Raw genomic sequence first — 18018 nt, 5'->3', positions numbered from 1 at the left:
TCTGATTTATATTAATACAAAATGATCTTCTAATTATGGGGAGCAAATCGTACCTTTGGGAATTCACACAGATTGTTTGAAATCCTGATTACAGGAAGAAACAAGTCAAATTGATGCAAAGCATCAAATGGGTCGCAAAAATATATTAAATCATTTTGAAGTATTTCCTCATGAAAGAGTCCATAGAAAAAAATCCAGTTAAAGAAAAGTAAATATATGATACATTTTTACATTTGCTTTACTTTTCTGTGCATTTTTTCCTCTCTTTTTTTCACACTTGATAATTTTCAGTGATCAATTGTTAAATATTTATCAAAAGGAATAAGTTCATTGATATGACAATCGGACTGAGATAAAGGATAGGAATGTATTATCATCAATAATATGTGTATGTAAAGTGTCACTTCCAACGGTAGTGTATTCAAAACAAAGAAGATGGGCGAACAAGGCGAGCGCCATGCCTATAGTGCGACAAAAATGAATATGAAAAATTAAGGTCAAGATCTAGTAAATGAAGAGTGCCTACAGATTTTTCAAATCTTAGAAATAAATTCTTTTAATAATCCATTAAAATTATAGCTCAAAAAATTAAGGTGTATCGGGACATATCTTAAACTGCCCTTTTCAATGAAAAGTGGAGAAAATCAGGTTTAAGAATGGGAATTTTCTCCATCTCAGACAAAGAAAATGTATCAATATTGCCTACAGTCTCTCAGAAAACGGTTTTTCATATCTTCTTAATTGAATATAGGTATCACGGTTCCTTTTGACATATTTTCAAATTGAATTCCAAGAAAATCCGCTATTTTCTACATAATTTTAATCCCTTAAAGTACGGGAAAATGTAAGTTTAAATCAATTATGACCTCATAATGTATCTAGCACCAAAAAGACTGTCTAAATTCATTTCCTATATCTTGACCTTAAATCTCAATTACAGCAATTTTTTGTTCTGATATTTCATCTGTGTAAAATCTCCAAAATTTGCAAAAATCTCACAAAGATTGATATCATTTACCTATAAAATAGCATACACACACTAAAAAGTGCAAAAAGGATAATTTTTTCATAATAAAACACAATTTTTCTATATGAGTGGGTCTTCCCTCTATTTTTTTGAAAGTTTATCCTCAAAGTTTGTGTAAAAATATACATATTTTGGTTAACAAAAACATTGCACAAAGACCCACTATGCCTTAAAATACCTCATAAGAAGGCGACATATGTATAACGAAAAGGATTTCTTTATTCTTTGCTCTAATCTTGCTTTTCTCGTTTCAGTCAACACAGTGCAATCTAAAGAAGGAGAAGCAAGAAACATTTCATGGACAGCTGACTATTTTCCGCAAAGTGGACTTTACTTCATATTTCATGTCTATAAGGGTTCAGCCTCAACAATATTACGGATATCTAACGCTGGTCCGGCATCACCATCAAAAAAGTATGTATATCATACCCGACCTTTTAATTCTACAAAGATACTTTTCGAGGTGAGAAATATAACGGTAAAAGATGCCGGATATTACGTAGGAAGTCCTACAGAGGCAAATGCTTGGTCAGAAGGAAGAGGAATTGTTCTCGTAGTTTCAGGTAAAATCCTTTTTAACATTTAGATGTTAAATGAATTGATAGTCACATTCCTTGGGCATGCTACAAGCAAATTTTTATCAAAGTAATTTGGTTGTTTTTCCTGTTGTGCGAAGCCAGTTTCACAGATTCCTTACTTTTTAAGAGGTTGTTATTAAAACAAATTAGGATTTTTATATTTACTGAAAAAAAAATGACTATAATGAACGGTAATTACAAGAAGATGGAACGGTGTATTGCAGTCAAAATTAACATTTCTTTCCTGTAATCACTAGCGTTTTCATATTTCAATTCAGGAAAGCCAGAAAAACCTATTATAACTGGAGACCAAGACGTTAAGGTGAGGTACAACGCCTTCTTAAAATGTGAAAGTAAATCTACGTCTGCCCCTGACTATTACAAGAATTTTCCTCCATTATCATATTTATGGTTTGTCAACAACACCAAGCTAGACAGAGAGGATAGAGAGACCTACAGCTTTACTGTCACCAAAGATGTTAAATACAACCGATATAGCTGTCAGGCAAAAGAAACTCTTGAATCAGAGAGAAGTGAAGAAATTCGAATAAACCCATTATGTGAGTAATAATTGATCGTTTCTGGTGATAGAAAACTTCTTAAATTAAGATAACACTATCTAATAAATACTGAATATAATATATACATTAACTGCTGATTAATGGAGCAATGAACAATTTCAGAACAGGTGTAGCTGTATAGATAGAGGGGATTCAATTCAATTGACAACCAGGAAAGGTTTATTTGCACAAATAAAGAGTGATGTTTATTTATAGTTGGTTCTTTCAAAGAAGTCGACCAATATATACGTTTATAGACAAATTGCATAACGCTTTCATTCGAGCTGAAAAATTTCCCTCCCTGTTATTAGTGTTGATAATGTTGTAGAGGTGGGATGGGGTCAGATGTAACATTTAATAAAGGATGGCAATATACATTTATTGACTGGGTTCGAGGGCAACATGCGTTTTGTCGGAACCTAGAACCAAACTGTTTGCCTAAGGCTGTTAGGTTCGAGGGGTCGACAAAAAGCATTTTGCCCGAGAACACAGTCAATAAATGTTTTGTTATACGCAGCACAGTTAAGGCTACATAAAGGGGGTGGAGCCTAATTTGTACGGGAAATGTTAACTATGACATCATACAAAACCAACAATTCTTAAAAACCCTACAAAATGAAATAATTTACTATTTTAAACTATAGGAAACCATCAAACTACATCTAAACTTACTATAAAATGCTGTTTTGTCTTTAGTTAAATTCCACATAGCAAGGTATAAACAAGTCACTGATCGCGATGCACTTGTCGATGTGACGTCATTTCGTAAAACCTGACGCAGTTTGTATGCAGTAAGTGGCGGATCAAGAAATATTTTCACAACAAAAAATGCATTCTATAATTAAATAAAATATTATTCAAGGATATTTAAGAGGCAGTTAACTTGGAGGCAATGTCTTCTTTATGATTTTATTCGTATATATTCCGTATATTTCCTATTTAATTGATACTGCCGTATATTTGTATCCAAGTACATCGGAGGGTAATGCAAGGGTCTTAATAAATCGATCTAGTGCAAGGGCATACACTCAGTGGATCACAGTAAGCTTTTACATATAAACTCTAGAAGTATTAAAGTATCTGAAAAGTGCTGCGATCCTGGTGAAATCTTGAAAATGAATTAATTATATCTATATTTAATGCCGTTGACCAGCAAAAAATACAGAATGTGGTCATATAAATTTGATTTTAACAATGAAATAGCAGAATCTATAGAGGATCACAGCACTTTTCAGAAACTACGATGCGTGTTGAAAGTATTTATACTCTAAATTTAGAATTTTAACTTGATTATGCCCTTGCACTAGTGAAATTTATAGGTGACCTCAATACTGCAAGTGTATGTGCTATATCACGTGTCTGCCGCATCACGTGACAAGTCCAAATATAAAATCTTATCCTCCTCAATATGTAGTTATTAACCATAAAAACATTTGTCGGATATCAATAAAGTACTGAAAAGAATCGCCATCCTGATTGAGAATATATTTTCAATGGCAAAATTTGCCGATATTTCCATTGCGCACCTTAACTGTACTGCGTACCTTTTATTATTAAGTTTGACATAACTTGATGTAAATTTTGTTTACCCGCACTGCGGTTTAAACTTGATCAGTTCCGTAAAGTTCTGTCGAACTCCAACGAATGCAAATAAGAAACAGCTGATCCCATCCACACTGTAACGTAAGTGGTCCAACATCTCATCGACAGGTCCAATATCTCGCTCTGCGGTCAAACATCGATTTTTTATGACCGCTCAGTAAAACATTGGAAATGTTAGACTTTTTTAAGTATAGCATTATATAGGATATATAAGAAACAAATTTTAAAGGTATAACAATTATATTTATTTGAAAAAAAATCAATGAAATTTTCTAGAAAGCAAGCTAATTGATCTACTTATTTCAAAGATATGTTTTTCAAATTTTATGAAATATGCTGAAACAAACGAAATATGAGGTTGCTTAAGAGTTTTCTAATGTATAATATGGGTTGAAGCAAAATACGTTTAATAAACTGCAAAGAGGTTTTATTTAAAAAAAAAAGCGTAAACTGTTCAAACCCAGGTTATACAAGTACAAGTAAGGTAGCTATAGAATGTATTCCCTATAAATTAACTATCTTTAAATATAAAGAAGACAATTTTACTTTTATTTATGCCTGAAAAACTGTAAAAACTTTAAATATAACGTCAAGCGGATTGACACTTCTTGAGCCTAAATCAATGTGACGTAGTCAACATTTGTTGTCCATTATAAACATTTTTTATTATCCGATCAAATGTGTCCTTCTACCAAATTCGAAATATATTCAATTAAATTGAAAATATTGACTGCCTCTACTTAGAGTGAGACGAATGACCTACTCTGGTTGATTCACTTAGAGTTTCTGGTTGACAACAAAAATCACATTTCAAGATTTTGAAAAATGCTTGGCAAGGCTACATAAGTAATAAATGTATATTTCAAAAACTTATTTATCTTCACAGATGGTCCAGAAAGAGTTGTAATAATCCCCCAGCCGCCTGATGAAGGGTTAAATGTTCATGACCGGGAAACATTTGGTCCATACACCTGTTCAGCTGACTGTAATCCACCATGTACCCTACAATGGAAATTTAAAACTTTGTCAGACGATTTCAAAAACGCTACATCCATTGGCGACTCTTCAATTACTTTACCAGAGCAAACGGCAAATAGATCTAGTATGGCATCAATTCGATGTGTAGCAAACGGCAAAGAGGGTCGCAAACCATTAATCATCAAGCTAAACATTCAGTGTAAGTATATTAATCATCAGCGTCTTTAAGATGCAAAATGTTTACATCACTAAAAATAAAAGATTATCGGTGGTCTTAAGTAAAAAGGAAACTTTTAAAATCCTCCAATATTTTGAAATCAGAAAGAAAATTTTTGGTTTCCCTCTTTTCTTCAAAGGCGTAAAATTGTTTAACTTCTCATTAAATATTTTCTTAAATACATGTAATTCAATTAAAAAAAAATATGGTTTAAGGACAGATGATACAAACTTTTTTTTAAAAAAAATCATGAACAACTAAACCATGTATATTTAAATAAAATGAATAATTCTAACTGCATATATTTTAATTTTTCATTTAAGGTTTCACAAATAATGTCCTACTAAGTGTTAAAAAAGTTGTATAGATTTATAAGGATAATTGCAAAGAGATAGAATTTTGAATATCGTGGAAAGTTTACAATTTCTTTATATTTTGGAATTTTAATATTCACATCATTCACAATCAAAATAGGTCCAAAAATATGCATCAATGCAGACATCATTTTTTTTTTTTTGTTTCATCTGTCCATTAATAAACTATTTTTATGCACAAATTTGCAGTTACGATTGTTGAAGTTTTACATTGATTTTTTAATTTAATTTATAACAAGAAAAGTCTTGAGCTATAATTTTGATAGGTTAGTCATATCCAGTTTGAAAAATAGCTTTACATGTACCTTATAATTACTTTAATTAGATACAGAAATAAATGATTTAAAATCATTTATATATTAAGAGAACGGAATCAATATTATACAGTTGCTGAATATTTGCTTTAAACGAAGTTGAAATTAATTAGACATTTAAAATAATATACTCTATTGCTTTAACGGAACAATTTATTTATTGTATAATAAACCTTTTTTAGACTTATTGGTTCCTAAAGTATATTTAAATGGGAGCCTACAAAATGCCTTAACTGTGAAGGAAAGAAATCCTCTGCTTCTGTCGTGTTTTGTGGATGGAAATCCTACTCCAGAAGTCACTCTCCGAAAACTCACCAGTAACGGCATCCTTCAGCAAACAGTCAGTTCCTGGTTAAACTACACCCCGAACAGAGAAGCCCAATGTTCTGACACAGACATATACATCTGTGAGGGACACTCTTCTGAGTTTGGAAGCAAGAATCAGTCATTCAGTATCGAAGTTCTCTGTAAGTATAGTTTATTATCGAAAACATTTCTGAGTTATTTTTTTCAATCTGAGTATTAACTTTCAAATGCAAATATTTTCTAATGAATGAAAGAAGATATAAAGAAAATATTAAAACGAAATAAGAAAGGAAATACAAATACTTATCTTTTTCTTCCTTAGCATTTATATGTTTTAATGAATGAAAAATTCAGATATTTATGAAAGCTCAGTGAATTTCCTGATTCTGACGTTGCAATTATATCACTTTTCACACTATTTACGTTTGCTTCAGTCGCCCTTGTGGCGCAGTGGTTAGGCAAAAAAAAAAGTAATCAATAGTTTCTCAGGCACAGCCGCATCAGGTCAAAAACTGCCGCATTGATCAATTTTATTGACAATTTGAAAAGGGAAATAACTCAATTTTCTATTATTCCAAGTTGAAAAAGAAAATTGAGTCATTCCCCCTTTCTTTCATGAAGAAAGATAGACTTTTTTTTTTTTATCAGATAAACAATATATTTCTTCTAAATAAATACATATTTTTTTAAATTAACTTTTAAACAAATGTTTGGAATAACATAAATTAATGTTGAGTATATATTATAATTGATGTAAGAGAACAAAAAGTAAAAATCAATTGATATCATCTTGATTGACTGACAAGAAAGAAATATTACTTGCTCTAAAAATAAAGCCTTCCTGCCGCATTGAATTTTGAAATTTTTGGCCTACGAAACTATAAATTAATTTTTGGGGCCTTAGAGCATTTGCTGTAGAGTCGCGGAATGAGGAATTGACCCTTACATCCCACTGCGAACCGTACTAAATGAAACCGAGCTCCCGTGTCGCACTAAATGAATCCCTCAATGGCCCTTATGCCAAGTATAGGTCTGAATTTGCAGACTTCTACCGGCAAGTGACTGCGTCTGAGTATGAGTGAAAAATTCTCGAAAGGGATGTGAAACAATCCAACAAACAAACAATCGAACATACGTTTGCTTAAAACCTATGTTTTTTTTTATACATGTATACATAGAAGAGTAAAGATATGTTAAACACATGCTCATGATCAGATGACAAAAATATATATCATACATGAATCTTTGTTTTATTCTTACATGTAGGTTTAACCTAATTATGCAATTTGACGATGTGTTGACGTATGTTCAACATATTTTTTGAATGATTGACAAACTATGGTTTGAAATATATTTTAAATATTCTGCCTAAAATTAAATTTCACATGACCTAATGTTGAACAAATTTATATTTTTGTTAAAAAATGTTATTTACTGTTCTGCGTAATATGCAATTTTATATTTTGATATTTAAGGTGAACCTCGGCTTGATGAATCCGTATCACCAAGAAATAACTATGGGTCCAGGATTGGGCCGGATATTAAAGTTTTTGTGAGTTTGCCTGTCATCGCTAATCCTTTAACATCCTCAAAAGGGTTGGCTTGGTTAGGACCGACACTACAACCAATAGAGACTAAAATCTCACAAAGAGATAACGTTATTTACAAACACTGGATCAACAGCACCATCCCTATACCGGATCAGGGATCCTTTGGAAACTACTCACTGATTTATAAAGGAAAAACTATCGCTGACATTACAATTAACGCCGAAGGTTGGCTTTTTAAATAATGAGCATGGATCTTAACCTCTAGTATTTTATCATTTCTGTTAAAATTAAATCGATGTTTTTATCTGCTGAAAAATATATATCCTTTTTCAAAGATTTTCCTTCTTTATTAACATTTCATTCACTTTGTAACATCTTTCCAAAATTTGTTATTGAAACTCTTCTTGTAATAATAATTTTTTTGACCATGGATAGTGCGCAAGAACCTACATATTTCTCTTTGCTTCATTTTGTTAGATAAACCTCAGCCACCTTTGAACTTCACGGGATATTCCTACGCTACCGGATACATCAATCTTACCTGGTTATCAAACTTTAATGGAGGACCAGAACAATTTTTTATCTTATCAGTTAAAGAGGGCTTTAATTGGGCAATTGTTAAAAATCTGACAGACCCTGGGGAAGGGAATATAGGATATATTGACCAAGGACCTTTAATCTCAGGAAAACAATACTGGTATCGGCTGGACAGCTGTAATAGAATCGACTGTTCTTCAAGACCTGCTGAAGTAAAAGTCACAGTTCGAGGTTATTCTTGTATTTTACTATTTATATACTTACATCCGCGGTTTTTTATTCATCTTTACCACTTTCATCTACAAAAATTCACATAACTTACAATAAAAAAGAATCCTTGCAGCTTTATCCAGTTCATTGTCCAAGTCAAACGACACAGCAATCGTGATTGGTGCTTCTGTGGCTATTTTTGTCTTTGTTGTTGTACTGGCTATTATAGTGGCGGTATATTTAGTAAAAAAGAAAGCCCAGCAGAGAGAAAAAAATGAAAAACGATTGAGTGAATGTAAGCAAGATTTATAACTTTGAAGTTTTTTATAAAATGCTGTGTTTTCTAAACGTAAAAGCATATCACTGTACATTTGTTTTGTGCAAAGAGAGTTATACTCTTGTTTTTTGTTGCACTGTAAATATATGTGTTTCGGAAATATTACTCACCCTCTTCAATAATTTTGGTCAAATTCATTTTTCAGCCATAAAAGACGATAACAATCAGCCTGATGTTGTTGTTTACGCTGCTGTTGACAAGAGTCTTCTGATGAAAAACAAACAACAGGCTGACGTAGTGAAGAGTGATGTTATCAAAGATCAAAATGGTGCGTTTCCTACCTCTCGCTGCCCCATCTCTCACCGTATCTCCTCTTCTTTTAATAATTTCTTTGAAAAATTCTCAAATTCACTAGAGTAACCCAGGGTAAGGAGCATTAAATGCAAACGAGGAGCAGAACGGTTTTTCAAATGATCATCAAATGGTGCATAGTAATGGTAAGATCTTCTTAAATGCAAAAAAGTCAGTAGAAAAATAGCAACGTCAATCCAACGTGGGATGCTTTTTCCTCATTGGCACTTGATGCCACATCTGATATTTTAAGAGGTCTGTGTTTGCTCTGCTCACAAATGATATTGTAACAATGGGTTTTTGAGCTTGATTACCGTTTATCGTCTCCACATTTCACATTCCTTCGTATTTGCGAAGTACGTAACGTCCATTGACGAATTATCGAAGTTTTTTTCTTCAAAATAGACAATTACCGTTCACGGTAGCTCAGTCGGTAGAGCGCTCGCTCCGTGTTCGGTAGGTCCTGAGTTTGGATCTCGGCCGCGACTGACCAAAGTCGATAAAAAATAGTAGCGATTGTTCCTTAGCCATGCACTCGGCACTTTGAAGTGAAAGTTGCGGATCCCTCAGATGAGACCTTAAAAACCGAGGCCCCGTGTAACAACAGGCGTTGGCACGATAAAGATCCCTCCCTGCTCAATATCCCTGAGTGCCGAGTAAAGGTCAAAATTTGAAGCCCTTCATCGGTATATAGTGACGTCTCTATATAATTGAAAAATTCTCGAATGGGACGTAAAACAACACACTTAAAACAATCAAACTAGACAACTAAAAGCCCTCTATCATCAGCCTAAGTAGCCTGCCTCGCTCTTAAAACCGATTGTACACAGAAAACGATATTGCTAACTAAAGACATTTATATCAGATTAAGTAATACTACATAAATATGAATCATTGAGTTTTGAAAATGTAAATATTGTCCACTTTATCGGTCAAATTAGTTTTTAATTTGTCATGCAAGGGTTCATAACTAGTAAAACATCAAAATACTGTGAAATCAGTCATTTGGGATGCGGTTTATTTTTTTGTTGTTTTCGTGGTAGGGAGATACACAAAATTTATGTACTCAACAAAATAATAAAAATTCAAATTGAAGTACACATGTATTAAGTTTTTCCCCTACCACGAATTCAGATATGCTTACTTCAAACTTCGAAAGTTTGACCCCGCTAAAATAAATGATTTTACATAAGGGCAGCTTATAGTGATATATATATTGAGTCAACATGCAGTAGAATATCCTTCAGATAAAAGACGATAACTATATAATAACACTTTGGATATATCAATTTGAAGACCACAACTACAGTTTTTTTTTTCTAAATAAAATTGCTACACAGAAAAACAAACCAAATATGCTTATAAAGGAACAATTTATTCCAGCCATTATCGCATTGTTCTGCTATTGAAAGACGGAAAGCTTCGCATGTATGGCTTGCTAATTAACATGATTTAAAGGAAAGAATACAACGACTGCAATAAAGTAGAATTTTGTGCTGAAGTCTGTATTTAGAAATAAAATCTGTTAAGCTACAAACGTCATATTCACTTTTAATTTCTACGTCATTAATGTATACAAGCTATATAGAAACCTCTGCTTCCTTTTTGGTCATCAGACATAGACGCAGAATAAAAGCTCAACTAACATTTTATTGCTTTTCTGAATCTTCTTAATCTGTGAATAAATGTACTTATACGGTTTGAACCATCCAAGTATCTTCTTGCGTCAGTATTTTATGATACCTGTCTAGGACTCTTGATTATTTGGTTAAAATCAGATAAGATATACTGGCAGCTCACTCCTTATGATCACTGATATTGAAAAAAAGTATCTTCTTTGTGCAACTGGGATCATATTTCAGGCAACCTGGAACTCTCTATTGACTTTTTAGCCTTGCGGATACCAATTTTCAAGCTCACCTTTGAAACCAATAAACATCAGAAGTTTATATCTGAAAAATTTTGCTAGTGACTTAAGGATATATCCCAACGTAACCCAGGGTAATCTAGACAAGGTTTAAGTCACAAGTTTTAAAAGGGAAAGTGAAATTCCTTCATGGCCTTAGTATGGTTTGCTTGGAATGACGAAGAGAAACCTTGTATTGTGATAAGGAATCTTAACATATATATCATTCCCAAATCTGATCAGTGGAATTTTTTTCAGGATTCTTAATAAAAGTAAAAGTAAAGCAGACTTTGCATTGGCTTTGTCAATAGTAGGACTTTTCTTATAAAAATTACGTGAGAAAGAGAAGTATCATGTACATGTGCTTCTATTTTTATAACATACGGTAATCACGACCGATCTCCTCTAGCTGGTACAAGGGTTGCTTCAGAAGGAAGAGAGTAAATATTCTCATGAGATTTAAAATGATTACAAACATGCTACATGTATTTCTTTCTTTGATATTATTCAGATGAACGTGAAAACGTATATTCTAACACAGAAGAGGCTAAATTACTCTCCAATTCAGACGGAAAGAGAGAAAATAAAAAGAAGAAAAAGAGAGAGAAGACGCATCAGGAAGCCCAGGACGAGACAGGGGCAACTTATGGAAACGTAGAGTCAAGGACTGTGGTAAGACATTTACAAGTAATCAGAGACACTTGTTGGAAAGAAACAGCTTGTAAAAGATACTTGTAAAAAATTATACAGTAACTTGTCAGACACATTTGTAAGAAGTTAACCAACAGCTTGTCAAAAACACTTATTTATAGGTTTTCAAAGACATAATTAAGAAGGTTACAGCTAGTCAGAAGCATTTTGTAGAAGGTCACAGCTTGTCAGAGATACTTGTAAGAAGTTTATAGATAATCAGAAATATTTTTGAAAGTTTTTTTTAGACGTATTCAGTTAGCTAGGGTGTTAGAGTAGTCAGAAACAATGTTAAAGAGCTTAAACTAGTCAGTGGTAGTTGTAAACGGTTGACTGAAGTAAAACGTGTATAACTATTTGCGAATTCCCTCTGTAGACCTTTGCCTCTTGGATTTAGGATTAATTGAGAAATCGCCTTTTATGATACAAACCTAAGTTTCCTGCAGGCTCTCAGTGTACTTGGCTTCAGGGCTCTAATTGGCGACTAAATTAGTCGCCATGGCGCCTAAAATTTTTGATTGGCGCCTAAAAGTTTTCCATAAGTCGCCTAATTGGAGACCTCTTTAAATTTACTTGGCAATCATCGAATTCCTGAAATTGTAACATTTTTAACAATTTTTATGAAAAAGCGATTAACTTTTAAAGTTGGCGCCTTAAAAAATTGCCTGGCGACTAAACATTTGCATTGGCGACTGAATTTTTTTTATAAGGCGTCAGCTGGCGCTTAAATTTTAGAGGTCACTTAGAGGTCTGCTTGGCTTATGTAATATCTCTATTACTTAAGTGTTTTTTTCTCACTAAGAGAATCGTTTATCTCGCAAATACTTTATCAGATATAATTATTGATATTGTTTGATATGGTTAGATTTATTTCTTATTTATGAAGGAATAAACCTTGACGTAATATTTTTATATGCAGACGCCAGCGCATTTTCTCTTGCAAGAAAATTGAAGGGAACTAAGAGTTTTTATATCAGTTCATACAAAAAATTGAAGGAATGTAAAGTTTCTATTAGAGATATATTTGACGATTCCTTTTTCGATCCCATGTGTTCTATTTCTGTCAAAAACTGTAAAACTATTTTGATTACTAGCTCTTCGTTTACTGGTAATCTTTCTGGAAGGAGCTTCTATACCAATACTTTGGAAAATCTGAATTGCAAATCTTCTAATGTTGTCTGCGGAATAGAATGTACCCCTTGTGGGCTTATTTATGTTAGTGAAACCAAAGGCTCACTTAATAAGGGAGTATCGGGGCATAGATTTTCCAAATAACAACGGGAACCAGCAGCTTCTATATAAGCATTTTATTTTACCTGATAATTATATTTTATCAATGAAAGTTAGAATTCTAGAAAAGATTTACCATCATAGTAATAGCTAATCAATGAGTACACTTTTCCGTAGACAACAAGAAGAATACTGGATTAGAAAACTAGGCACGGCCTTTCCATATGGTAGCAATGACAACGTCGATAGTGTTGGGAATCTTTCAAGCCCTTAGTTTTAAACATTACACAGAGACGTAAGCTTAGTAATGGACATCGGTCTTACAAGAAACCTATTATACACTATATCTCCTTTGATTCACTACTGACTTATGCAAAAAAAAGTTAGACCTTCATCACATTCGCACTACGCATTACTCTGTCCGTTTGAAAGTTTTGAATAGTCTATTTCGCAGTACAGTTAAGGCAACATTTTCTACAAAAAGGCACTGAAAACAAGAAACTTTTTCAACCGTATTATTTTCTTGCATGAACCTCTGTTTGAAATATCTTTGTGTCTTTTTGAAGAGTTTGTCCTTCTCTTTCAATATTGATATTTTTTGGTCATCATGTGACCCTCGATAGTTACGTGGACTCCCATTTAACTCAAAAATAAAATATCGAAATTAACGGAAAAGTTCAAGGGCAAGGCAAAGAAATACTACACTGCACAATGTTTCAATGTATCCCTAGGTATCCATCCTATCTCAAAAATAATGCTCATTTAGTCAGATTTTTGGTATTAATAAGTTATTCTATAAAAAACAAAGACCGGTTTTTAAAAAATGAGGTATTTTCCACATTTTATGGGAAATGGTACATTACCTAGCAAAATACAGAGAAATGAGCATCACTTTTCAAAAAGTATGCAATTAAATCAACAATTTAATGCAAATACCTACCTCTCTATATGTCGCCCTGCCCTTGAACTTTTTAGTTTAAACTCGAAAACATGGAAACATCCATTGTAAGTATAGTTTTCAAACGCATTAGTGACCCGGCAAGGGATATAACTTTTTGGTACCTTGAAGAATTTGTTTACCTCGCGAATTCGAACATATAAGATCTACGGACCATGCTAGGCTTTATTTTACATAATCAAAACGGTATGCATATAAAAATCTTGACTTTACTTATTCTGTATGTCTTCGTCCTTTTCATACAACAAGACGTTGCTGATACCTTCCGCAATTTCTCGAATATCTATACACCATATACGTATAATAATTAAGTTTGGTGGCACTGCGGCAACGCACATCATTTAAATAAGGTTGAAAAATGTCCATTGCTAACTTTCAATCATTTCTGATAAACATGTAGATCTCCCCTCCCTCACATAATAAGAAACTATTTATAACTATTTATAGCTTTTATACATAAATAAGTTTATCACAGGAAAAAGACCCCCCACCCCCCAAAAAAATACAATTAAAAAAAAGGAAACAAACAATAAAAAGACTTTGTTATCAGAAAATGAATACTTCTTTGACACAAGTGATCATGATAAATAAAGATGCCAAAATTAAGCTTTATTTGGTACAGCCATGTTTCTGCAAGTCAAGATTCTCACATTACACCCTTTAAAATTGACATTCAAATCGCTGCTGCCATTGAAAAGATAACAGTCAAAGTATTCTTTATCTAGTAAATTTATTTAATGACTACAGATTTTCCTATCCAAAGTCAGGCTTTGAGGGGATTTCTGAGCAGGTGCATAGTTTTTCCAACAGTACATGTTCTCTGGGACAAAATCCATCCTGAAAACAAAATGAAATGTTATTAAAGTGCACTTGTGTTTAAAACAGTAAAACTCAAAAGAATGTAAAATCTAATGAAAGTACATATAAAGGTATCAAATAGCTGTAGCTCTGCTATTTTTATTTATTGAAATGATTTTATAAATTACGAATATGTGTGGTTTATATCACTGAGTTTACCTTTTTATTTGGTTCATACACTTGCTGCCTGTGTCAACACTGGAATGGTTTAATTTGTTTGTTTACAGCTACTGTAACATCCATATACCATATATATGTATACAATATATATGAGTGAAATACCTGATAATAATTAAAAATAAAATGACATTGCGATTTGCTAAACAAACCATGTTACATCTATATTATATTTTTTCTTAAATTCATGAAATCACAAAACTGTTCGGGAAAATTTAAATCTATGACATTTTCAAGAGCAATTAAAGAATGGGAAAAAGGGAGCGCGAGTGAAAATATTAAAAAAATCCTGTCTCATGAGTGAAATAAATTCCACATCCAACAACAAATCATTGAATTTTCTGTTTATTACATTTTCTTTTGATTTCCATTTTCTTTACACATTGTCGCAGGCTGTAACATCATGGTTAAATGGTTGAGACGTCATAGTCTAGCAACATTGTGAGATATAAAACATTGTAACATGAATTTAGCAACACATTTGGGAAGAATTTGGGAGTTTTATTCTCCATCAAAATGGTTTAGGTCCGTTCTCTTTCTTTTGAGAGGCCAGAAATTATTTTTACTTATTTTTATATCCTTTCACACTGTGACAGAAAATCATTTTGGTATCCTTTCACAGTTTGACAGGTTATCACTTTTATTTAATCAATAAATCACAATATTTCATTCTTGAAAATTTGATAAATGGATGTACTTAATTATCATTGGGTATTTTGCTCTGCCTTTCATATTATGTAAGATGATTGTATGCCAACATCATCACATGATGTACATGTGTTTTGAATAATTTTGATTTATCAATGATTGAAATTGTACAAAAAAGAAGAGAATTAATTTAAATGAGTTTAACAGCAAACATTTGCATGCCTACAGATCTCCAAGTGACATATTTTCCTTCAAAAGTTAGTTGATAACAAGGCATTGTATATTCAGTTAAAATTAAACTCTTGGTGTTGTGCAACTTCATGTGTGTGTGGGGAGGGGGGGGGGGCACAGCCCCTGGACATTGCCAGTACATCTTACGATACATATCATACATAACACACTATATAACTTCATTTTCACATTAACAATACTATGTCAACATCTTGATACCTATGTGTACACATTTAAACACATGTAATATGAAAACCGCTGTGTACAGAGGCGGGTGCGATCGTATCAGTACTCCATGATTTCTCCAAATATCTGTATCATTTGATAAACAAACTCTTAATCTGTTATTTTGTCATTGTTCTCTCTAAAAGATTGCCTGCTTGTTGTACATTCTTATTTTCCACCGAAAATCTCAGCTGCTGTCACAGCGTCTTTTATGTAAACAACATACTGTATCACTGAGTGCATGCGCGTGGCTGAAGTCGAGTGCAACCAAACGATACAATAAAGAGTGAATTATTTTGACAACATGATGTTCTAACCAAGGGAAAATCACTACTTCTAATTTATTTAAACACAAAAATACGAACGTTAATTACAAATTCTTGCAATTATTGTTAAATAGCTATTTTGAGCTCTATTTCCTTGTATAGATATATCAGGGCGGAGCGACTGTCATAAAGTATAAACTCATTATGACCTCGTTACCACAAAAAATTCATGGGTAGCCGTAACTATACTGTGTTGTTAAAGTCAAGAAAGGTCCATATTTGGATTCTTCAACACCAGAATACAGGCTCGGATCTGTGATTATGGATATTGCAAATCAGAGGCTTTTTCATCCGCCACTTCAAACAATCCGTTTGTTGCTTAAACTTCAATAACCAAGAAAGGAATTGACGCTGTTAATATAAGTAATATTCTTAATCACAAACAGGTCCAGTCCACACTTTGTATTACTTACAGTGTAGCCTTCCAAATTTATACCAGTATAACTATAAGTCATATTCACATCCAACTTCCAACGTTTATTATTTTGATGCGATTGACTACAATAAAGAATGAAATAACAATATAATGCATGCATACTTTAAACATAAGTTATCTTTCTTGAATTAAGACATAAATATGTATGTTTACTATAATTCATATTCTCTAAATTATGAAGTTTAATAAGACTTCTAAAGATAAAAATATATACAATATAGCAAGATTAAGAATTACTTTCGTTACGTACTGTACACTGTGCTCATATGGGTATGTTTACATTTCAATATTCAAGGTTATTCCAAAATAAAGCAAAAATACTTATGCAAAATATACTCAAGACATTGTTTAGGTTAAACATATACATACCAAATTTGTTAGACACTGGTATACTCTTACAGAGTCAAAGACAATAGGCTACAAAAAAATCGTGCCTTCCATGATTCGACTTCCGAGATATACAAAGAAAAACCGTAGCTGAATAAACCGGAAATTTCCGGATTGGCCGTTAAATACAGTATATATATCAGCAATTCCTTCCAAACTTTTTAATAATCAAAAAGAAACTCTACTGCGCCTAGACATCGAACATCTGAAACATTATCCTCCAACGTCTTCATCTTCTTCTTCACCCTACACTATAGTCCTGCCGGACACGTCATTACTGATGACGTAAATATAATGATAATAATAACGTTAGTAATAAAGACATTTAATCACATATAATGAGAGGGCCAATATTTTGAGGAACCCTGATCTTTCAACTGGCGTAATAATTTCATAAATATTATGGATTCAGTAAAGGATTACGCCAGACGATGGATCATATATAAAAAAAAGAAGACCTTGACACTTGATCAGAATGGATTAAATATATCAGATGGATGTTGAAATTGCACATTAAGCAATTGAGGGGCAATATGAAAACCATATTTCCTTCTGTCTTCGACAATACAGAAGTGAAACAAGAATTCAGATATATTAAACAATCAGTATGTACTGGTCCCCGCTGACAAAGCAGGTAACAATATTGTCTTTATAAGGCTCATTATTTAAATTGTATTTTAGAGGAGCTAGGATTTAATTTTGCAAGTAGTAATCCAACTTATACCAATAGCTCCCTTTCTATGGAGGAAATTCTTCAAAATCATATGTCAGTTATAAATATTTTTAGTATTCCTAACAATCAAAATGAATTTGAATTACCATACCTATACTGGATTCCAAAACTCCATGAAAATCCTATCCTTACAAGGATGCATAGCGGGTTCCAGTAAATGTTCTACCAAGCCTCTTCTTTACTGGTCACCAGAAAATTTACAGTATTGAAGGTGACTACTGTACAGTATTGAATTTGAGAAGTGGTGTAAATCAGATGTGAATAATTAAAAACTCCAAGAACTTTTAGAAAATTTGAAATCACAAGATTGGAACAAAAAAAATAACATCAAA

At 32.7% G+C, this 18018-nt stretch overlaps 1 protein-coding gene across 1 annotated transcript in view; it reads left to right on the top strand.

The window, feature by feature from the left end:
• LOC133179724 (uncharacterized) overlaps positions 1-8565 on the top strand; it is a 129661-nt gene extending 121096 nt beyond the window's left edge. The window contains exons 9-15 of the mRNA XM_061314418.1: positions 1282-1590; positions 1884-2165; positions 4654-4944; positions 5833-6117; positions 7432-7731; positions 7984-8274; positions 8387-8565. Of these exons, the coding sequence (XP_061170402.1) occupies positions 1282-1590; positions 1884-2165; positions 4654-4944; positions 5833-6117; positions 7432-7731; positions 7984-8274; positions 8387-8565 (1937 nt within the window). The remainder of the gene's footprint in view (positions 1-1281; positions 1591-1883; positions 2166-4653; positions 4945-5832; positions 6118-7431; positions 7732-7983; positions 8275-8386) is intronic.
• Positions 8566-18018: the final 9453 nt, after the last annotated feature.

Source organism: Saccostrea echinata, unplaced genomic scaffold (genome assembly GCF_033153115.1).
Source record: "Saccostrea echinata isolate AGI-Se365-2 ecotype Australia unplaced genomic scaffold, CSIRO_AGI_Sech_v1 ptg000005l, whole genome shotgun sequence".
NCBI classification, from domain to species: Eukaryota; Metazoa; Mollusca; class Bivalvia; order Ostreida; family Ostreidae; genus Saccostrea; species Saccostrea echinata.
Note: the sequence above shows the minus strand (reverse complement) of the source record. Positions and strands in the feature narration are given on the sequence as shown.